Source organism: Dipodomys spectabilis, unplaced genomic scaffold, assembly GCF_019054845.1.
Source record: "Dipodomys spectabilis isolate Male_0828 unplaced genomic scaffold, ASM1905484v1 ptg000138l, whole genome shotgun sequence".
Taxonomy (NCBI): domain Eukaryota; kingdom Metazoa; phylum Chordata; class Mammalia; order Rodentia; family Heteromyidae; genus Dipodomys; species Dipodomys spectabilis.
Genome location: NW_024870815.1, coordinates 7,381,410 through 7,405,328, shown reverse-complemented (window position 1 = coordinate 7,405,328; position 23,919 = coordinate 7,381,410). Strand labels below are relative to the sequence as shown.

The window sequence follows — 23,919 nt, the reverse complement described above, 5'->3', positions numbered from 1 at the left end:
AGCCACCTAGGAAGCCACCATGGTGTTTTGCCAGCTATGGATGCTCCTGAAGTCTTCATTCTAGTCGCTATGAGCATGTCACTGCAACCTCATAACATCAAAGGCCAGACTGACGCAGTGCGCATGGGCAGACTAGCAGAGCCATGCAGAAAGACTGTGTGGGCACAGTGACAGAGCACTGTGCACCCAGTGGGACTTCCCCCTTTGTCTAGGTAAGCACCTCTCCTCTCTTCTGCAGGAAGCCAGACCAGGAACACTCCAGTGTACTGCCTCCCGGGTACCAGGCACAAGTCCCAGTGCAGTCTTGTTCTGATGGCTTTCTCTGGCCTATTCATAATTTCCATCTGACTAAACCAAGCTGGTTACACCAAGAACTAAGCTCTCCTCTGCCACCACGATATTCCGCCCAAACACACAGAAGCCAAGTAATCAGGGAGTAAAAGCTCTGTAACTATGAACCAGAATAAAGCCTTCATCCTTTAATTTGTTCGTGTAAGGTACTTTATCACAGTAATGAGAATATAATCGACACAACTTCATAATTAGCTCAATGAATAAGTTCCAAGATAAAAACCTTAGACCTCCATCTCCCTGTGGCAAATTTCACATCCATATGATACTTCTTTTTCCTTTTTTTTTCTTTCTTTATTTTTTGTTGTTGGTCATAAGGTTTGAACTCAGGGCTTAGGTGCTATTCCTGAGCTCTTTTGCTCAAGGCTAACACTCTACCGCTTTGCACTACAGTGCCACTTCTGATTTTCTGGTGATTAACTGGAGATAAAAGTCTCACAGACCTTAATGCCCAGGCTGGCTTTGAACCATGTTCCTTAAATCTCAGCCTCCTGAATAGCTAGGATTACAGCATGAGCCACTAGTCCCTGGCTACACCCACGCTTCTTAGTGCCAATATGAGGCAAAGGAAAATGGCATGGGGTATCTACCCAAGATTCTTTTTTTTGGGGGGGGGAGGTCCGATCATGGGGCCTGACCTCTGGGCCTGGGCGCTGTCCCTCAGCTCTTCAGCTCAAGGCTAGCACTCTACTACATGAGCCCCAGCGCCACTTCGGCTTTTTTCTTTTTTCTTATGTGGTGCTGAGGAATCGAACCCAGGGCCTCAGGCATGCAAGGCAAGATCTCTACCACTGAGCCACCTTCCCAGCCACTCTACCCAAGATTCTTCAAAGAAAATTCCATGACTTGCCAACTGCTTCCTGAGTAATATTAAGTAGTAAATCTAGTCTCTTTTAACATCACTCCCCTTCTTACCATGAACTTCCTCCCACGAACTCCACTCACTCCAGGAACTCAGCTCGGGCGGCATGCCATTGTCCACCATACTCTTTATTCTTACGAAGTGTGTGGCGCATTCTAAAGGCAACTCGGATTTCCAGCTCCAGTGGATGACTTGGTTCCACTTCACAGTGGTGCTGTAATTCCCCTAAATGTGAAGGAGGTCATTGGAAACTTATGGGCATCCTAACCCAGAAGACAGCTCAATGCCACTTCCCCAAAGCACACATTTCTACACCATTTCAACTCTACCATAATGCACAAGTGAAATCCATTCCTAACCAGTCAATCCCCATTGCGCTGATGTCTCAACAGTGAATCAGAGATGATTTCCTGCCTCTTGAAGATTCCATGTCACCACCTATGCTCCTTGATTCCAGGGACCGCGTATGGGACAAGCAGGAAGCAATTAGCAGACACTCAAGTCTTGGGGGAAAGTTTAGAGACAGGAAGTATTCACAGTGGTGGTCACAGAAAATGTGCTAAGAAAATTCTTGAAAGCTAGAAAATTGAACAACCTTTTAAAAGAATAATCAAGATTAATACTTTATTTACTTATTGTCATTCATTGACTAGAATAAGTCTACAGATAGCTCTCCATGTCTCCACTCTTCTCCCTTAAGGTTCAGCTGTCAGAGTCTTGGGCTCTAGAGATGTCAACCTCACCGGATGACTTAACAATGTTCCAGGAGGCAGTTGTCTATACTTCTGTGATATACCTGCGCTTTTAACTCTCAGTGCTGGCTCACATAGTGCTTCTAGCTTAGTGTCCTCAGCTTTCTTCTATATGAGGAGTTAGCTCCATTCCTAAATCCCCAGGTCCTACCCAGCCTTCTTCATGAGACACTCATTTCTTTCTTTCCTGTTTCTTCTCTTCCTTTATTTTCTTTTCCTCTCCTCTCTCTTCTCTTTTCTTTCCTTTCTTTTCTTTCCCTTTCTTTCCCCTCCCTTCCTTCTTTTCCCTTCTCCCTCCATCCTCCCTCCCTTGCTTTCCTTTTTTTTCTTTTCTTTCCTTCCCTGCCTTTCCTTGCCTTTTGTCTCTTCTTCTCTCCTTTCCTTCCCTCCTTCCCTCCTCTCCTGCCTTCCTTTCTTATCTCCAGCATTAGGGATGGAATTCAGAGTCTCTGCATTCTAGGCAAGCATTCTACCACTGAGCCTTGAGCCTCATGAAGTCTCTCTTGCTCATTCTTCTGATTTCCTTTTATCTCCACCTCCCATGATGCCTTCATAGATATTTATTTATCACTCTTTATCTGCAACTCCAGCATGGCCCCAAGTGAACTAGACTGTTTCTTTCATGTTGTGTCCCCATAGCTCTAAGAACTCTAAGAACTCACTCCCCTCAGTGTGCCACCTATAAGACCCCTGCTTCCTGCCCCTGTGGCTAGAAGATGGAAACAAAAAGTCACTTCCTGGGGAAACTGAGTCTTGGTCTGCATCCAACAAGCCCTCAGTGAAGAGACTGAGGTAATAGACACATCAAATCCTCCCTAGACATAGTTATATTGAAGCCTTCCCCGCTATGCTTGCTTAAGCTGGCTGAACTTAAACTGTGTACTTGGCAGAATTCATAGTGCCTTGGAACGAGACACTCTAATTGAATCAGGTGCAGGCTGTGAATGTTAATTAAAAGTTTTATAATTGCATTACATTATTCTTAGATCACAAATGTATTTTTTATCCATAAGTTTAGAGGTCCTGATCCACTCAATTTTCACTGTTTTTAACATGTGCAATCTTGAAACATTTTACTAAGACATTTTAAAACCAAAATGCAAAGGCCAAACAACCAAAGGAAAAGAAAAGAAAACTAGCACTGACTGGTGTGGCTCAAGTGGTAGGGCACAAGCCCTGAGTTCTAAGTCCAAAACTAGACTTGTCCAAGAAACTGCCCTGTCTAGACTGCCAATAGGTCACACACTGATTTTACTTCCCTCATGTCCATCTAACTGAGTCCCTCATCTCCTCCATCTCTGCTCTGGCCAAATCTCCCAGCCCTCTTACTATCACCACACTGCTCTTTCCCAGGTTTCCTGGCTGTTTTCTGCTCTGCAGCTGAGTGGGCTTTTCAAAACTCCAAATCACATCCTGCCACTTTGTCCTTCTTTACTTCCCTTGAGATTAAAACTAAACAAAACAACAACCAAAACAAACAAACAAGCCTTGTGCATACTCATATGGTCTTGTGTAGTCGGATCTCATGCTTGCCTTCCCAGGTTGTCCCTGGGTGCTCAGAGCCCCCCTCAAGCCTGGCAGCTCCTCACGTCCCTCTCTTGGCCTCCCCCATTCCAATTTCCACATCCACTTCCTTTTATTGCCAGGTAGGGTCACCCACATCTGTAGTCCTAGCTACTCAGGAGGCTGAGATCTGAGGATTGCTACTTGAAACCAGCGGGGGCCAGAAAAGCCCATGAGACTCTTCTCTCCAAAGAACTACCAAAAAAAACAGAAGTGAAGTTGAGGCTCAAGTGGTAGAATGCTAGCCTTGAGCACGTAGAATGCTAGCCTTGAGCACAAAAGTTCAATCCTGAGTACCAAGGCCTGAGTTCAATCCCCAGGACTGGTACACACACACACACACACACACACACACACACACACACACACACACACACACACACACACACACACACATATTTCTTTTCACATTATGGCTCAAAGTCCATCTAAATTGCAGGAGAAAGTAAAGCCTAACCCCACCCTGTAGCAGCTCACTAATGATTCTAATGACTGTATCTGCCCCACCCCTAACACACACACTGAGAACAACCCCTGCGTGTTTGTCCTTCATTCCTGCTGTGGTGTGCCCAGTATTGAAATCCCCATGCTTGCCCCAGCTGAATAATTAGTCACGTGATCAACATGTTAAGAGTTATGTTTCTCCTACATATTCTGTACAGATTTTGTCTAACACAAATCTATGCTTGTAGTGTTTACAATTTTGTCTATCAAAGAGATAAAAAAAACTGAATACATTGATTCAGTAATTAAAATAATAATGCAAGGAATTGTCTTTAGATTCTATTAGGCTAGTTTAATTTGGCCCTCTCGACATTGGTGAGTCACAAAAACTGACTCCGACGAGGCCACAACAGTATAAATAAGGTCACTGATTCATCGCTGAGGCTTGAGCACTATCTCCAAACTGACTCATGTGCTAGGCCTCCTTCCCAACTTGAGCTGCTCCTCTTCTTTCTCCCTCCACTGACAAATCATTCAAAAAGTGCTGGAAGGAAGGGCAGGTGTTTGACCCAGGGAAGGACTGTACACCATGGCTGTCAGCAGGGTTTTGATAGACCAGCTCTGCACCAGAGCTGCCCTGGTCCAGGGATAAGCTCCCCGATGGAGACGCTTTCCTTTGGCTTGTTTGGAAAGCAAATGGTCTGAGAGTGCACTCTTTCAGCATCAGATGCCCTGCTTGGCTTGCAATGCAGAAAAAGTCCTATGGAAAGAAGAGTACTGTTCAGACTGGAGGGCTCTCCCAAAGGGCCCTCTCCTCCTTCACTAGAGAAGGATTTTCTTTGAAAAGAGGAAGTCCTGGGGCTTGAACTCTGGCCCTTGTGTTTGCTAGGCAGATGCTCTACCACTTAAGCTATGCATTCAGCCTTTTTGATTTAGGTTATTTTTGAGATGAAATATCGTATTTTTCCCCTGGAGTGGGACCACGATCCACCTATTTACTCTTCCTATGTAACTGGGATGAAAGGCATGCATCATTACCTCTATCTTTTCATTGTTTGAGATGGAATCTCCTGAATGTTTTGCCCAGGTTGGCTTCAAACCATGATTCTCCCAAACTCCACCTCCCAACTGGCTAGGATTATAGGTGTAAGCCACAGTGCCCAGTGGAAGAGAATCTTACATCTCTCCTTAATTTCAGGTCTGGGAGGGTTGCACAATGACTTCTTACGGAAGCCACAATTCTGTGGGACATATGGCCACTGATGGCATAGTGAGACTGTATGTAGCTATCCATCTTCCCTGTTTGGGTAAGGGGTAAAGAATGACGATAATTTCCTGTCTCTCTCACCTGGAGCCACACAACAAACTCTCTGTGCTGTGTGTGGTCTTCTATGTTATAAAAGACAGATTAAGAGTAAAGGAGAATCAACATGATCCAAATGGAACAACAAAGATTGTTCAGAGATTGGTTTTGGAAAGGAGGAGGAGGAAGAGTAATGGAAGCGGTAATCAAGGTACATTGTATGCGTATTTGAACTGTCAAATGAAATTCTCTTTCACAATTAAAAGATGCTAAAAAATAGACAGACAAAAGACCAATTATGGCACCAGAAAAGGATTTTAAGAACATTGAGCCCCTTATCCCCCTCAAATCATACTTACCACCCAGATGATATTGGATGTTCTAATTCTACTGATTTCTATCAGAAATATCATTTTTAGTTCCTGGTGATGTGGAAGGTTTTGGACAGTCCATTCTAAGTCCAGATGTTGAAGTGAAGATTTGAAGGAAATTCTAAGTGATACAGGAGTCAGTGGTGAAAGTTTATCCATGACTGAAAGAACAAAAAGAAGTATGAAATAACTTGCTAGATCCTGGCTGAATAGTCATGATAATACTGTTATCTGAGTAGCAGATAATAGTGTTCAATATTGTCATTGGGGTACCTTAGGAAAAAACTGTATGTACCTGAAGCAAGAAAAGGCTAGGGCATAACTCATATACTCCATTTAAGAATGAGTGTAGACAGCACCAATGGTTCATGCCTAGAATCCTAGTTACTCAAGAGGCTGAGACAGAGGATCACAATTCAGAGCTAGCCAGGACAAAAAAGACAGTGAGACTCTTGTCTCCAATTAATTACCATAAAGCCAGAAATGGAGTTGTGACCCAAGTGGTCATAGTGCTAGCCTTGAACAAAAAAACTCAGGGACAGTGCCCAGGCCTGAGTTCAAGACCACTCCCCCCCAAAAAAAGAATGGGTATATTCTTTGAATGCTCATGTCTCCAAAGAAGATATACAAATGGCACATGAAAAGACACACAATATCATTAGTCATTAAGAAAATGTAACTCAAAACCAGAGATAACCACTTCATACTCATAGTAAAGTTTTAATAACAATAGTAAAAATATGGAAATGATACACGTTAGGAAGAATGTGGAAAAATTTGCCATCCTATGCACTGTTAGTGGGAATTAAAGTTGCTTACTGCAGTGGCAAACATTTTGGAAGCTCTTCAAAAAGCTAAAATAGAATTGTGATATGATCCAGAAATTCCATTTCTAGGACTACATGCCAAAGAGCTGAAACCAGAGATCTGACAAATATTTATCCCCAAATGTTTGCAGAGCTCCATTCACAAGTGCCAAAAAAATGGCAGAATCAGAGGCTCTGGTCAGGCTAACACACTCCTACAAGCTAGCTTTCACTCAATGGTCATTTGCTTGAACCTCGGCAGGCAGTGGACTGAAATGAGAAGCAGACATGTCACAGTGAAAAATCCTACTGCTTCCCTTTCAGCATCAAATTATGGAAGAAATTCACAATGAATTTTAAGGAGTAGTATGCCATACTTCCATATGCCCTGGAGTCAAAACAAACCCAGATATAAAAAAGAATCAGTGAGCTGAGCTATACACAAAATGAAGTCTCCTTTCATGAGGTTTTTAAAAGGTGATGAGAATGTCTATGCATATTTCTTACAAGCACCATTTTCTTGAGTCAAAGGCCAAGAATTGGGTGGGGAATTCCTAAGCATACAAATCTGAACAAGAAGGAAGAAACACATGAAGATCACAATGCAAGGCTTTGCAAAATATAGAAGAATGCAATGCAATTTTATGACCCAATGGAAACTCCGTCAAATTTAATAGGTTTAAAGTTATCATCAAAAGATCCACAGATACTTGAGAGATATTGATTTCCTATTTATGAAGTTGATTTATCTCAAAACTCTGCCTTGGGGAATAGCTATGTGCAAAGTACTTCTTCAACTATAAGTTGTATCTCATTTTGCAGAGACTGGAGAGTTTCTGTTGGTTCACAAACTTCCATTGCATCCCTCCACATATTACAAACCTCAAACCTCACAGCCTCTCAGTGAATGTGGCTGATGAACATCACAACGTGTTCTAACCCAGCATCCCTAACCAGTCTAGTATATTCCATGGCTTTGTCCAGCAAGGCTCAGAAGAAGCCTCTTCAGCAATGGTCTTAGTCAAATACATTGATCAGGATGTTCCATCCATGGGCTTGAGTCCACCCATAACCACACTAGTGAGCAATGCATTAACTGGGAAGTCAGGGTTATGGAATGGTTTACTGACATACAAAACCAGAATGATGGAGGCCAAGCCAAGACAACCATGGCTTTGAGAGATGAACACATCTCCTCATTCAAGCTACTCAGCAATTTCCAGTCAGTCCCACAGTAAAGGGAAATTGCTTCTCTCCAAAGCACCAATTACTGTACTTTTTCTCTATGGGATTTTTTTCCCTGCTGTTTCTACCTCTTACCTTCACTCTGGTAAGTCTTCAAGGACAGTAATGCTAAGAGGAATGTTGCCTGAAGGACAGCAAAGGAGGCCATAGTTTTCTGTAAAATATAAATTACAAAGAAGGGGAAACGTATTTAACTTCAACCCCTACATGTTTCTTAGTCAGTTTTGGTAGCTAATTGACATTAGAAGTTGGCATTCTTCTTCTCTCCCTGTGTCCATATCTCTTGTCACATGACTTGGAAGAAAGGATATGTTTACTTGTCTTGTGTTCCTTAGATAGTAAAGGAGGTGTGACTTATGGTGTGCCCATTAGACACCTAGTCCTTAAGAGACTTCGTGCATTTCTGCTTGTTCTTTACCCCTTTCCACATTTGACAGGAAGAGAGCCTTTCTAGGCTACCTTACTGGAACCTGGAGCTCTGTATGAATCAGCCTCCTTCAGCTTTCAGCTAGTCAACCTCAGTCAACAGCTCCTGAGCTCTGGCGCAAGAGCTATGAAGACTTACCTCTGTAGGCCACTGAGGCTTGGTGGCAATAGATAACTAATCAACCAGTTCCTTCAAAACAAAGGCTATTAGGGAAGGGTAAAGCTGAGAACCAAGAGTTAAATGTGAAAAATGGTCTCTGTTTTGAATGAGAACAGATATGATAAGAGTCAAAAGATAAATTTAATTTCTTGATGTAGTGACTGGGACCACTGCCATCCTCCCTCATCTCCCTCATTAAAATTCAATCTAGAAAAGTTAGCCTATTGTATCAGAAGACAGCCCATTGTTCATTGTACAACAGAATTTCCAGGTTTTCTTGCCTTAAAAGCAAGTCATAAATTGTGAGCTGGAGAGTGCTCCCTGATGTGTCTGAGACTTTGATCCTGGGACAATCAGAGGACACAAAGAATGAGGCCAGATAACCTCAACAAAGCCAATCTGTTCTTCATTCAATAACAAATGTCTTAGTCAGGGGAAGTGATAAATTTTACTTTTCAGCTTCAGATGACTCAGCAGAGGGCAGCAATGGAACAATTCACTGAAAGCCAAGTTTTGCCTCCATCCAGCCACATGGATTTCATCAAAAGCTAAAACTTCAGCGAGACAGGTCATCAATGTCACACCCTAGAAAAATAATTTGTTTTCTTTTGTTTTCTATTCTGGGTTTGGATCCCTGGGCTTTGTGCATGCTAAAGTAAGCACTCTGCCACTGAGCCACATTCCCAGCCCATACCCTATATTTAGTTTTTTAAATAGTATTTTGCAGGTAAATGGGAGCCACAGGGAAGACAGGGAGTGGGTAGATTGCCACATTAAATGATTCTAAGATGGTCACACTGGCTGGCACGTGCGTCCCGCTGAAGAAAAAGCAAAGGCCTGCCAAGGGCTGCTTTTGCTTAGATTCCTTTTAGTAGGGCTTTCCAATAACATTCTAGTTTTAGGAGCCACGTAATTCATACTCTTCCAAACCTCTTTGCAAACTTGAGATGGGTTCCTGAATGAATGAATTGCATAGCCAGAGGGAGAGCTAATTCCAGAGGAAATAGTTTCCATTCAGAACCAAGAGGAAAGACAAGTGGGTGGAGTGCCTAGCGCTGTCTGATGTCATAAGCAGCTTCAGTCCTGGTACAACAGGTAGAGCACCTCGCCCTCCTCACACCCACTCCGCTTTTAGCCCATTTATTACACGAGTGCAATGGGCCACCATGGGAAGAAAATCTCACCTCAGCTCACCTCCCCCATGGTAACACAGACATGTTACCATGTGTGCATCGCCAAATGTTATCCTTATGTAATGTCTAGTTAAAATGTTCCCAAAGTGTGAGGCTTTGCCATCACATAAAATATTTTACATGTCATAACGATTAAGTAAGTTAAGCCTTTCTGTTTGTTTACAGATGGTACAATATCATTATTTCTAATAGATGAGTACAATTCCATTATATATATATATATATATATATATATATATATATATCATATTTTCTTGATCCATTTGTCCATTGAGGACATCCGGGCTGTTTCCATACCTTGTCTACAGTGAATAGCATTACGATGAACATGGTGGTGCTGGTGGCTTTGCTGTATCCTGGTTTGTAATCTTTTAGGTAAATGCCCAGGATTAGGCATTATAGAATTGCTGAATTATATGGTAGTTTTCTGTTTGATTTTTTGAGGAAATTCCGCATAGCTTTCAGGAGTGATTGACAAGGTTACATTCCTACCAGCAGTATATTTGTGTTTCTTTTTGGCCTTATCCTCATAGTGCCTTTTATTGTTTGCTTTCTTGATGATGGCTGTTGTAACTGAGCTGAGGTGGAATCTCAATGTTGTTCTGATTTGCATTTCCTTTATGGTCAGAGATGGTGAGCATGTCTTCATGTGGCTACTGGCCGACTCCATTAGCCCATTTATTAAATGAAGTAAGTCAGGCCCAGAAAGGCAAAGAATGCATGTTTTCCTTTATGTGTGGAAGCTAGATTTAGCTTACAAACTTACAAGTAAATACACTGGGTGGTCTGTGAGTATATACAAATGTGTTCAATGAAACATGATAAATTCAAGAAAAAAACTCAAATAATATAATTCCTTAGAAAAGCAAAGTGAAACGCAGCAAAATAAAACACCAGGAAATGAGTACTTGAAAGGGTTGGGGTGGGGTCAAGGTGAAGAGGGGAGGAGAAATGAAGAGGGGGAGGATGCAGTCAAGAATCCAATGTATGGAGCTGGGAAGGTGGCTCAGTGGTAGAGTGCTTGCCTTGCATGCATGAGGCCCTGGGTTCGATTCCTCAGTACCACATAAGCAGAAAAAGCTGGAAGTGGTGCTGTGGCTCAAGTGGTAGAGCACTAGCCTTGAGCTGAAGAGCTGAGGGACAGGGCCCAGGCCCAGAGTTCAGGCCCAGGACCGACAAAAAAAAAAAAAAGAATCTAATGTATATCCTTCAAAATAAAGAAGAGGGAAGGGCTAGAGAGAAGAGGGACGGAGGAGAATGTCAAAAGGGCTGACATTGATCAAGATATATTGTATTCATAAACTTCTTTGTTAAATGGCAACTCCTTTGTCCAAATACTTAAAGATAATTTTAATTTTTTTTAAAAAATTAAGTAAGCCAGGTGCAAATATCCTAAAAACAAACAAACAAAAATCAAAAGTCACCTACCATTTAAGGGTAAGAAGAAATTAAGAACGCAGGCTGTTGAGTGGTACAATTGAAAAAAGAAGTGTTGAGCATTCACAAAAGTCTGTCTTTTAGCTAGGATAGGAACATCTTCAGGAATGATAAAGGCAGTCCGGTTTGGAGTTCCCACCCTTCCTGCAGTCTGTCATACCAGCCTCACTGTGAATCCAGGGATGTTAGCTAGCTTCTTTGACCATCAGTACCAAAGAACACTGTTTCCCACCTGCTGGGCAGGGAGTACTGGTGACACAGAGGTGACTGCCAGCACACCAGCCAAGTGACAATAGCAGTCCCCCGCACCTGTGGTTTCAGAGCATTCAGAAACAAAACCCATACCTGCCTCGTCTGGCACCGCTTGGTTCTTTCCCACTATCCTTTGCCTCTCTCCCTCAGATTCGCCATTATTTCAGAATGGAATGTGAGCTTCCGGAGGAGACATTAGACTCTTACAACCACCATTAACACAGTCCCAGAGCACAGCTGCCACTCAGGAAATGCCTCCCAACTCATTGTGTACAAGTTCTTCATATCTTATTTCTACAAAATCTCATTGTTTATGAAGATGTCTGTGAATATCTCTCAGCAAAAATACCACATGCAGGGCTGGGAGGGTGGCTCAGTGGTAGAGGGCTTGCCTTGCATGCATGAGGCCCTGGGTTCGATTTCTCAGCACCACATAAGCAGAAAAAGTCAGAAGTGGTGTTGTGGCTCAAGTGGTAGAGCACCAGCCTTGAGTTGAAGAGCTGAGGAACAATGCCCAGGCCCAGCGTTCAGGCTCCATGACTGATAAAAAAAAATATGACATGCATAATAAAAATCCAATATTCTTTTCTTCCCTGGCTGTACTGGGCTTTGAACTCGAGGTCTTGAGCTTGAACTCTACAGCTGGAGCTGCATCCCCAACCCTCTTTTGCTTTAATTATTTTTTCCAATAGAGTCTTGAGTGTTTTGTCTGTGCCAGCATGACCACGATCCTCCTTCTTACGCCTCTGTCTAGCTGAGATTACATATGTGTATTACCTCTCCCAGCAAAACACACTTTTTTGGTTTTGTTTTGGTCCCAGGCAAAACAAAGTCAGGGCCAGGGTGCTATCCCTGCTCTACCACTTGAGCCACACCTCCACTCCGAGTCTTTTTCTTTCTTTTTTTTTTTTTAGTATTAGTTTATTGGAGCTAAGAGTCTCACAGTCTTTCCCGCCCTGGATGGCTTTGAACCGCTTTCCTTGGATCTCAGCCTCCTGTGTAGCTGGGATTACAGACATGAGCCAACAGCGCCCAGTTAAAGCACAGCTTTTAAACAATACGTAAGTCTGGCCATCCTCACCAGCACTTCTTGCATAACTACACTATTTATTCCTAGGACTTTCCCCACCACAGATAATCCCCAGGAGACACACAGCACAATAGTCATTAGCTTCCCAGGAACTCAGGCCTATTGCCAAATTCTTCAAAGCTGGCTGGGTGACTAGATGACATCATATGCAAAGGTTGTTTGAAAGAAGGAAGCTGTTCGTGGAGGGCCTGGGCCTGGGTGTGTACGTTTATGAGCATTCTGTTCTCAGTAGAAGTCACCCATTCTCCAGGACTGATTCTATGGCAGGCCACAAGCGAAGTCTCAACCATTTTTTAAATTTTTATTGTTTTTGGTGATACTGGGGTTTGAACTAAAGGCCTGGCTCTGGCTCAACTTGCTTGCTTGGCTGGTGTTCTACTACTTGAGCCATGCCTCCAGCACTGCGTTTTGCTGGTTATTTTGGAAATGAAGTCTCAGAACCTTTTCTGCCTGGGTTGGATATGAACCATGATCTACTGGATTTTAGCCTCCTGAGCAGCTATAATTAAAGACATGAGCCACTGGTACCCATCTTCAACAAAATCTTAACGATTGAAATAATAATGAAAGTCCTTTCTAACTACAATGCAGTAAGATTACAACTCAGTATCCAGAAATTTGGATCATAATACAAAGCACTGAGTGACACTTCTTGGAAGTTTCCCATGATCCTCAGACTCAATTTCCTCCCTCCCTCCCACCCTCCCTCACTTTCTTCCTTCCTTCCTTCCTTCCTTCCTCCCTTCCTTCCTTCCTTCCTTCTTTCCTATCTTTCTTTCTTCCTTTCTTTCCTTCCCTCCCTCTTTTTCTTCTTTCCTCCTTCCCTCCCTTCTTCCTTTTCTTCCATTTTTGATCACTGCTATTAGTATTTGGGGCCACTCTGAGAGGCCTGCAACCCAACAGCACAAGATTGATTACTTACAAAGTTTCAGTCAAATTCTTTTCCTTCTCAAACCTCCATGCCCACGGGAAGGTTCCAATGCTTCTCCTCCTCCCTCTTTTAACCTCTCCAATGGGGGTTTAGGGACATGGCTCAATTGGTAGAGCACCAGCCAGTGAGCAAAAGCATCAGGTACTGAGTTTAATTCTCATTCTTGGACCTAAAACGATAAGAAAGGAAACCTCTCTAGTGGACAATGGTGGCATGCTCCTTCCTTTCTGCTTTGTACAGTAATACTGACTTAATGAACAGAATCATCTCCTTGTACAACTGATTTTAAAAAATGCTCAGTTAATTTATAACATCAGTTAGAGTTAAAGCTAAGTCTCTACATGATAAATGAAGCAGGAAGGAAGGAAGGAAGGAAGGAAGGAAGGAAGGAAGGAAGGAAGGAAGGAAGGAAGGAAGGAAGGAAGGAAGGAAGGAAGGAAGGAAAAAGAGAGAGTGAAAGGATGGAAGGAAGAAAGAAAACCTGAATCCAAGAAATATTCTTCATCAAAAAATATGAGAGTAGCCTTTTTGTATATCACCTTTACAATAAAAATATTATTAACAAAAAATTCTGTGGGAGTTTAATATATGCTCTAGGTAAGAAGAGACAGCATTCCCAAATGACACTGTAACAACAGCCTAATGTGTATCAGCAAAAGAGGCTATCACTGTGCAGTCCTGGCCTGTGACCTGAGACTAACGGGCCACATCCCTGTGTTGCACTCAAGTTACTAAGCATGACCAAGGCCATGTTAAATTTCCTCTTCAACAAATGAGCACAAAAGAATCTATCTTATACCATGAACATAAATATGAACTCAGATTATGAGAACCCTCACAGAGGAAATCAATTAAATGTTAATTTGATCTTTATTGCTATTGCCCCACTCCCTCTAGGGAAAAACATATTTCAGACAAAATTATACTGCAGATAAAGTCACTAAAAGTACTAAGATAATACATAGGTGGATTTGTTTATAGCCTGTTAGGCCCAGTGTTAGGCACCACTTCCAGCTTTTTCTGCTTATGTGGTGCTGAGGAATATAACCCAGGGCCTCATGCATGCAAGGCAAGTGCTCTACCACTGAGCCACCTTCCCAGCACACATTAAAAGTTTTTAGTTCTAGAAATGGAAGCATATATGGCAAAGATTTACTATCTGAATGTACAAAGAATTTTTAAAGTAAGTTCATAAGGCAAACTACTCCAGCAGAATGTGGAAAACGCAACTCACGAAACGAAAAAATAAATAAATTCAACCCCTGAAAAGAAAAAGAAACAAGGTAAAATTAAAATGAATTTCAAAATGCAAGTCAAAACATGAATTGTGCATGTGAATAGCTATTATGTGTTTTTAAAATTAAGCATTGTCATTGATTAATACCACAGAGGACAATTTTATAGATGTCTATTTGACTATATCTATTAAGAATTTTAGTGTGCATTTCATTTGATTCAGAAATAATTTTATAATCCTATTCCTGGATTTTTTTTTTCCTACAGATGGTATAAGCAAATACAGTAGTCAAAGACACTAGAAAGGAACTGGAAATTTTTTATTATGCTGCATTTCTGCAAAGGAAAACTATATAACTTTTGAAAACAATGAATTACGTGTGTAGGCTCACATGAAAATCTCCGAATACTGAGTGAAAAAAGATTCCTAATAGGATACACACAAGGATGTCTTTGGAAGAGACGTGTGGTAACTGCGTGGCTCTGAGTCTGGGCCGCTTGGAACTACCTCCAAAAGGATCTCTACCCTGAACTTCTGCTCACAAAAGCACAGCCGACTGGGCCTACAGCACACTGTTACCTTCCAGACACCTCCTAGACAATGATGAAGCCAAGCCTTTCCATTTAACAGGAGATCCTCTAACCAGGAAACTTTAATCAGAACCTCCCCTTAACTGTTCACAACTTTCTCTGACTGCATTGGAGCTGGAAACAAATCCTCCCCACCCTCCTTTTCTCTGAACACTTTCAGTGTCTGACACCTCAGGCTAAAGGCTTTCTATTCCTGCTCCATTCCACTCTCTCACACACATGCTGCCTCAGTAAATCTCTTCGACACCTATTTCTATCTTGCTGTCTTCTACTGATAGGTTCAAACTGGCCCTGAAGGACGCAGCCTCCCAGAGAACGTACAAATGAGCTGGGATGGGAGAGAGTGGGCAGAATGAAGGAAATTACAAAAGATTCAAGGTCTGTGATTCTGCAACACAAAGAATTTTTTTCCTCTCTCTCAAATATATTGCTTTAGTCTTTCAAAGTGGAGGCAATTCTAGTATTATGTCTATCCTTGAACCATGCACACCAATAGAATTAAACTTGTTCACCTTGATTTTTCAACTGAAAGATAGCCATGGCTTTGGAATAGAGAAAAAGGTTAATATTTTTAGGTACTGGATGAACCTAAGGATGTCATATGTTTGTGTATTAAGTATGTGACCTCATAGCCCCTGAGATACACTAACAAACACATTGCCAAATACAAAAAAAGTAACCATTGTGCTCTGTAGAGAAAATTTGTTCAAGATCTCCTATTTAGAAAGGTAAGAAGTAGAGAGAGGTAACCAGAAAATAATATACGTTTTATGCATAAGAAAAGAGTTTCTGTTGATTTATATCCCAAAAGTTGGCATACATACACATGGTAGAACTTTTCTCTGGTTTCTTTTTATTCTTTTGGCAGTAGTGGGGTTTGAACTCAGAGCTTCATGGTTACTACCTTTTGAATTATGCCTTTGTCCCTCTTTCTGCTCTAGTTATTTTTGAAATAGGGTCTTAAATTTTGACCAGGCTGGCTTGGACTGTGATCCTGTTTATGATTCTGCCACAGCTGAAATCACAGATGTATGACACCATGCCCAGCTGTTGGTTGAAATAGAATTTCAAGAACTTTTTAGCCTGAGTTGGATTTGAACTGCCATCTTCCTGACCTCCATCTCCTGAGGAGCCAGGATTACAGGCATGGGTCACTGGCATGTGGCTTAATCTGTGTTTTCTAGAACTCTTTGTTTTACAGTTTTCCATACATTCTTGAAATGTCTTACATTCTTTTCTATTTGGAAATGCACTGCCAATTGTGGCTTTCCTTTGAGTAGATTTTAGACTCAGATTGAATATATTTTACATGACAATCTTCATCTCAAAGCCAACAGTTTAAAACAATCTCATTAAATGGACGGACCTAGCACAAATCATGTTAAGTGAGGTAAGCCAAACTCAGAGACACAAATGGCACATGTTTCCTCTCACATGCAGAAGCTAGATCTAAAATACACTGGTACATGATAAATTATACAGAACTCTAGGTATTCACATACAACGAGACCGAAGGAGGATGCTATGAGGAGAAGAACACAAAGGTGCGGTGCCTGCGTGCATTTAAAATAATATTTATCAAAAGGAACTCCAGACAATGGAAACAAGAGGTTTGTTTTTTTTTCTTCATTGCTTTTCTTTTCTTTCTGTCTTTAGGAGGGTCAGGGAGAGCACAAAAATGGAGGGACAAAGGGTGAAAAAAGACAGCAGTGGTACTCACTAGACATTACCTTGAAAAGAAACTATACAGCTTGCATGTGGGGATGGGAGGGAAAAACTGGGAGTGAGGGAAGGAGTGAACAGTGTCCAAAAAGAAATGTACTCTCTACCTGACTTATGAAACTGTAACCCCTCTGCACATCCCCTTTTTAAAACAATAATTAAAAAATAATCTCAATAATCAATTGGTTCAATTATTTTCCAAACCTAAGGATAGAGCTAGGTTTTATATTTAGTGCTCTTGTTAACCCTCTTTCTTTTAACAAAAAATAAAAGTAAAAAAGGAAGGGAGTGAAAGATGAAAAGAGGAGAAAAGGAAGAAAGGAAAGCAATACTTTAGTTCTCTGGTATAGGATATAAAGAAAACAACTTGAGTCCTATTGATATTTGTTATGGAAAGGAGGTATCATAACTAGCAGCATCATGTTAAGTAGCAGCAAAAGGCTATGTATACCAACGGTGGACCCAGGATGAACAGCACTGATATCACCTGGTAGCTTGTTACATAGGCACAGTCTTTTTAAGCAGATCTTCAGGAGATTCACATGCACACTAAGTTGGAGCAGCCCTGCTACATTCAATGCTATCACATATTTTGTCTTCAAAGATATTATCAATAAATAGGCTATTAAGTAGTCCTTACTATTAACAAAGCACTCTCCTTTATATAGAAAATATATTTAAAATATGGAGGGAAGGGATGACATTGGCAAAGAAGTATTGTACTCATAACGACATATGGAATTGGCATCTTTTCATCCAACTACTTAATAATAAGGTAATACAACCTAATTTTAAAAAAATAATTAATTAACTATGAAAAAGATCGCTGCTTGCAGGTATTGAATGATAACTACTTATTTGGTAGTTTGCTAAATAACTTACATACATTTATCAATAGTAAAAAAGCCCAGTGAAAGAGATTATATCCTTATCTCCAGATGTAGCTGAGGAAATTAAGAGTGAGTTAGGTTAAAATTGGCATGTCCACAGTGACTCAGCTGTGGAGTCAGTACTTGAACCCAGGTGAGTCACTTACCATAGACAACCCCTTCCTATGCATCTCTGCTTCCTCAGTGCTTGGAGTTAACGCTGAAGTGGGAAGTAAGGAAGAAAACCATTGCTGGTGGGTTGAAACTCAATAAAATCCTAAGAAATATCCCATAGGGCTTTATTAAACACAACAAGCTGGTGCTAAAGTTCACATGAAAAAGAAAATATATGAAAACTACTTCTAGCTGGGCACTAGTAGCTCACACTTGTAATCCCAGCTACTCAGGAGGCTGAAATCTGAGGATTATGGTTAGAAGCCAGCTGGGGCAGGAGAGCCTGTGAGACTCTTCTCTCCAATTAATCACAGAAAAGCTAACGTGGCTCTGTGGTTCAAGTGGTAAAATGCTAGCCTTGAGGAAAAGGAGACTAGGGACAGCACCCAGGTCCAGAGTTCAAGCCCTACAACCAGAAAAAAAGAAAGAAAAGAAAGAAAACTATTTCCTAATGTTCTTAAAATACAAATGCATATCATTAGATATATAAACATACCATAAGGTTCTAGAATTTAACAGGGTGGTACTGGCATAAGAGACAAAGGGTTGAGGGAGTGGCAGAAACTGAAGGATGAATAATATTGAAATGCACAGTGTCTAAGTGTGAGGATAACCTAAGGACACTCATTGAAAGCTATGCATCAGTAGGAAACGTGGGATGGGGAAAGAGAATAACAGATGAAGTCAATCTGACCAAATTATAATGTATGCATGTGTGAAGTACCATGGGAAAGTCCCTTTGTATATATAAAATGTACTGAAAAAACCATAAACAGGCTGTTTTGGGAGCAGGAAGGCAAAGGAGAAAGTGAATGAGGGTGAATACACTCAAAGTTCTTTTTTTTTTTTTTTTAAGTCCAGTCGTGGGGCCTGAACTCTGGGCCTGGGCGCTGTCCCTCAGCTCTTCAGCTCAAGGCTAGCACTCTACCACTTGAGCCACAGCGCCACTTACGGCTTTTTTCTTTTTGCTTATGTGGTGCTGAGGAATCGAACCCAGGGCCTCGTGCATGCAAGGCAAGCGCTCTACCACTGAGCCACCTTCCCAGCCCTCAAAGTTCTTAAAAATTATTATTATTATAAAGGTGATGTACAGAGGGGTTACAGTTACATAAGTCGTGTAAAGAGCACTTATGTGAATGTAGGAAAGCAGAACAATAAAACCTGAAGTTGTCCTAAGAGAGAGGAGAGAGAATGAAGGAGAGGTGAGTCTGATCAATGTACATTATAAGTATAAACACGCTTTAACAAGAGAGGTAAAAAGATTAATTAAAAGATTAGGGTCCTGAAACAGGCTCTTTTGTAAATAGGAATTTATTTTATGACAAAAGTCAAATTTTAGCCAAGTGTGGTGGTACATATCTATAATTCCTGCACTAAGAAATCTGAGGAAGAAAGTTTGTGAGTTTAAGGTGAGTTTAAGTTTGGACTACATAGTAAAAGCCTATCAAACCAAAACAAACCAAACCCAAATCACAAACAAAACAAAACAAAACCAACTCTGAATTGAGATGAATTAAAAATAAAGTTGAACTATTAAATCATTGTGAGATCAACTTTCTAGAAATTTAGAAAAGTTTTAGTGAAATTTTATTTCAGTTTAAAAAACGATATTTTCAAAATTGCATGTAAAAGTCCCAAATAAAAGTATTAGAAGAAAATAAAATTATTTAATCTTAAATTGAAGAAGACTTTCCTAAATTAGAAGAGCACAGAGAGCATTTCACTGTTGCACCAATTATATAAATATTTAAAACAAAAAAGGGCTGAAGAAAAATGCATTATGAAGAAAGAAAATGGCATATTATTCAACCTTAAAAATGAAGCAAACGCTGACATATGCCCCACAATTGCTGACATATGCTCAACTATGTTCAATGCAGGTGAACCTTAGAAATGTTATACTACATGAATCAGCCACATGAGTGCCTCACTTAGTCAAGCTCAAAGGAAGAAATAGAATGGCTGTCAGGGGACAAGGGAAGAGAAAATAGGGAGCTGTTAATTAATGGAATGAGTTCCAGCTTTGCAAGATCAAATGAGTTCCAGAGCTGGTTGCAGATAATGATGGTACAACAATGTGAACATACTTAATAATACCAAATGGTCCACTGAAATGGTAACTACTATGTTATTAATGACTTTAAAAATTGGGAAAATAGCCAGCCACCAGTGGCTCACGCCTGTAATCCTAGCTACTCAGGAGGCTGAGATCTGAGGATCATGGTTCAAAGCCAGCCTAAGCAGGAAAGTCTGTGAGACTTATCTCCAAGAAACCACCAGAAAACCAGACGTGGAGCTGTGGCTCAAGTGGTGGAGCATTCACCTTGAGCTAAAGAGCCAAGGGACAGTGCCCACGCCCAGAGTTCAAGACCCATGGTGGACCAAAAAAAAAAAAAAAAAAAAAAGGGCGGGGGGAATACAGCATTATTGCAAAGGATTAAAATCTAGAGGACAGAGTGTCTGCAATATGTAGAATAAGCAAAATCAACACAATAGAAAAATAAGGTACAAATACTTAAAGATAATTTTTAAAAGTTAATCTTTAAATGTTCATGCTAAACGTGGGGGGGGAGGGGGGGAAGAAAATGAGCAAGGCATCTGAACAGGTAAAAACAAATGACCCGTAAGTATATAGAGATGTTAAATTGCAGTAGTAAGTAGCCAAATACAAATTAAAATGTTATACCAGATTCCACTAATTTACCATGTTTGAAAAAAAACTTTAAAGATAACTGCAGTTGTTAGAAGAGGTGAGAGGGACTAGATTATTGCATCCTGGGTTTAATTAAGCACAGAGGGGAGAGGGAAGAGGGGAGCCGGCTGTGACTTGAGGACTGTAACTATCAAGTAGTTTCATGGGCTTCTGTCCTGAAGTGATACTCACACCTGAGCACAATCGTCCCTGAGGCATTGTTGCTGATGTTGAAGAGCTCTCCAACGCCCAGAATGCCCATCCATAAAGGAAGTGGTGGATAAGTTATATTCAGTTTCTTCTTTCCTGTCACATGGAACCATTTACAAAGATGTATGTGCACATATGGAAAGACTTTACAATCTGAAAGGCAGAAGGAATAGCTATACTGTAGGAAATGTATTCTGCGGGCTGGGAAGGTGGCTGAGTGATAGAGCGCTTGCCTTGCATACATGAGGCCCTGGGTTCGATTCCTCAGCACCACATAAGCGGAAAAAACTGGAAGTGGAGCTATGGTTCAAGTGGTAGAGCGCTAGCCTTGAGCTGAAGAGCTGAGGGACAGTGCCCAGGCCCAGAGTTCAGGCCCCATGACCAACCAGGAAAACAAAAATGTATTCTGTAGATCTTCAGGAAAGAAATCTTAGAATGACAATTTACTGAGTGGTAGCAGAGCTAATGGCAGGTCTATATTTCATTGCACTCACTTGAATGCAAATGCATTCACTCATTACTTGTATCATATAAATGAGTGAAATAAATATGACATAAGTCACATATTATATAAATAGGTAAATAAATCAGGTATAATATGCTCAGGAACCCGGAAAATAAAAGGAGAGAAGGAAAGATAGAGCCCCAGGAAAGGAATTTCCTTCTGCAGTGACAAGCAAATTTGCTTCGAAGGAGTGGTTTTCAGTAGTAAGACCATGATAATGCTATTTGTTTTGTTTTCTGTTCCACACATTATTTTAAAACTCAGAAAGACTTCCTCTCCAGAGAAAAGAGGGCCAAGGCCCATGGTTCCAGTAAGTGTGTGAGACAACACTAAGATTTCCTTCTACTGGAGCCAATAAATGTCCCAGCCCAGTTCCCACAAGGAAAACACACTGCTTCCTCTTGTCAAACAGCATCACCAACTCCTGTCAATACTGTTCCTTACTTGGTTCTTTTCTCAAGGAAAAAAAAAAGGGGGGGGGACAGAAACCTGGGGACCTTCACTGGATGTTTCTGGTCTGTAACAATGAAGGAAAGCAAACCAGGAAATGAATCTGGACTACAAGAGTTCTCAAATAGTTCAAGTCCCTCCACTGTGACCATTGGCAAGCCCTCCAGCCTCCAGGGTCTCAGACTTACATCTTAAAGCAGCCCATGACTCCAGAGACAAAGCAGGACAATAATGAAAGACCACCTCCAAATTCACTCTAAAAGGCCTTAAGCATTTGAGGTAAGGCACAGTATTTAGGAACAGACTCCAAAGACAAATCCCAGCTCTGCCACTTGCTAGCTGTGTGACCACAGTTAACCTCTCTGGGGCTCAGTTTCCTCACTGAGAAAATGAGAGTGACAATAGTATTCCCTGACAGATGCACTGGTGAAGTTCGATGGGTAAGGCAGGCGCTTAGAATAGCACCTATTCAATGGTAAGTATGCAAACGAGAAAATGCTAAGAAGCAAACAGTAAATGACCTAACTCCCAAAGACAGACCCAGAGTTAAGACCCACAGCTTTTCTTCATTCCAACGCCAGAGTTCCTTCTAGCTCAGATCCCATGTTCCCCTCAGCCTTCTTTCTCTCCAGCCTGTGTGAACACTAATTAAGTTTAGTACTCAGAGTTAGCCATGAGCTTGTTTGTTGCCAAAGTGCTTACATTAAGTGTTCAGAGTAGGTTGGATGCCAAATGGCAAGAGTGGCCCCTGTCAATGCCTACCTCCCCTTCCCATGGCAAGTGGGATGGGTGGATGGATAGATGGATGGATGAATGGGTAGTTGTGGATGGATGGATGGGTGGGTAGTTGGGTGGATGGATAGATGGGTGGGTGGGGTGGATGGATGGATAAATGGATGGATGGATGGATGGATGGATAGATGGATGGATGGATGGATGGATGGATGGATGGATGGATGGATGGATGGATGGATGAATGGATGGGTGGGTGGATGGATGGGTACTTGGGTGGATGAATGGATGGATGGATAGATGGGTGGGTGAGATGGATGGAGGGATGAGTGGATGGATGGATGGATGGGTGGGTGGGTGGATGGATGGATGGATGGATGGGTGGGTGGGTGGCTGGATGGATGGATAGATGGGTGGATGGGTGGGTGGATGGGGTGGATGGGTGAGTGGATGGATGGGTAGATGGACAGACAGACGCATGCAAGTCAAGAACTGTCAAAACTGGACTCAGTTGTCAGAGGAAAGACAGCCTGGCCCTGGGGGCCCCGAACTGTGATTCCAGCGCCCCATCCCTGCTCCGCGGCCCCAACTAGGTCTGTTGGCTGAGAACAGTGACTGTCCCTGCGCTTCTTCATGAGGACAGGGGAGATGGAGATGTCACAGCCACGGGGAAGTGGCTCTGTCAGGTGGGAGGCCGAGGTCAGGAGGGGAGAAGACGGGGACCGCAGTGAACTCCCACGCGGTGGTCTGGGACAAAGACTCTGGTGGACAGGACCTGCCACGGGAGGCGGCGGGGCTGTGACCTCGGATGCCCTGTCCTGGAGACGGGACGCAGCGCTCCCCAGCTAAGGCTTTCGCGTCTCGGTGTTACCCAGCAGGCAGGCGCACGGAGGCAGGGACCCCTCGGAACGGGAGGTCACCCGGCCCCATTCCGCAGCCAAGGGCTGCAGAGGTTCGGGCTTCTTCGCGGTCCCGTCTGTCATCGCGCGGGGGGTTGCCCGCCTGCCCGTCTGGAAAGCTAGGGAGACAAGCGGGGTGCGCGGGGCCGGGCAGGACGTGCGGGCTGGAGGAACTCGGCGCAGGATCGGGGGCACTCGGCCCGGGATCGGGACACTCGGCCCGGGATCGGGGGTACTCACCAGGCGGCGCGGGTGCGGAGCCCGGTGCGGACGTCGGTGCGGACGTGCCCGGCTCGGGCTGTGAATCAGCTGCGGGGCGCGCTGGGGCGGGGTTCCGGGAAGGCGGCGGGGGAGGGCAGAGGGCTGAGGACTTTTGCAATTTCCCGTCTTGCTCCGCACTCTTGGCACTCCGGGGACTCGCAGGAATTTGCCTCCTCTTGGTCCCCAGGGGAGCCGCCCCCCCTTCCCCTCCCGACTCCTGCGGACAGACCGACGGACGCGGTGGGAAAGGCCCTGGGGCCGGAAAAGTGGAAAGCGAAAACTCCGCTGGCGGCCGGGCCTGGGCGCCCCCGCGCGCGCCCCGCCTCCAGGCAGGACGCTCAGGGAGGGGCTCCCCGCCGGGCCACTCAGTTACCCCCAAACCAGAGGCCGAG

The 23,919-nt window shown here is 42.7% G+C and overlaps 1 protein-coding gene across 4 annotated transcripts in view; it reads right to left on the bottom strand.

The window, feature by feature from the left end:
- The window catches only part of Osmr (oncostatin M receptor), a 50,196-nt gene extending 26,641 nt beyond the window's left edge, over window positions 1-23,555 (bottom strand). For 2 of the 4 annotated variants that reach the window (XM_042690593.1, XM_042690595.1), the window contains exons 1-5: window positions 23,507-23,554; window positions 13,178-13,355; window positions 7,773-7,851; window positions 5,635-5,807; window positions 1,267-1,438 (exon numbers count right to left, since the gene is read on the bottom strand). In XM_042690593.1, the coding sequence (XP_042546527.1) occupies window positions 1,267-1,438; window positions 5,635-5,807; window positions 7,773-7,845 (418 nt within the window). In that variant the 5' untranslated portion in view covers window positions 7,846-7,851; window positions 13,178-13,355; window positions 23,507-23,554. Of the gene's footprint in view, window positions 1-1,266; window positions 1,439-5,634; window positions 5,808-7,772; window positions 7,852-13,177; window positions 13,356-23,506 lie in introns of all 4 variants that reach the window. The other 2 variants (XM_042690596.1, XM_042690594.1) reach the window with 2 other exon arrangements.
- Between the last annotated feature and the right edge of the window lie 364 nt (window positions 23,556-23,919).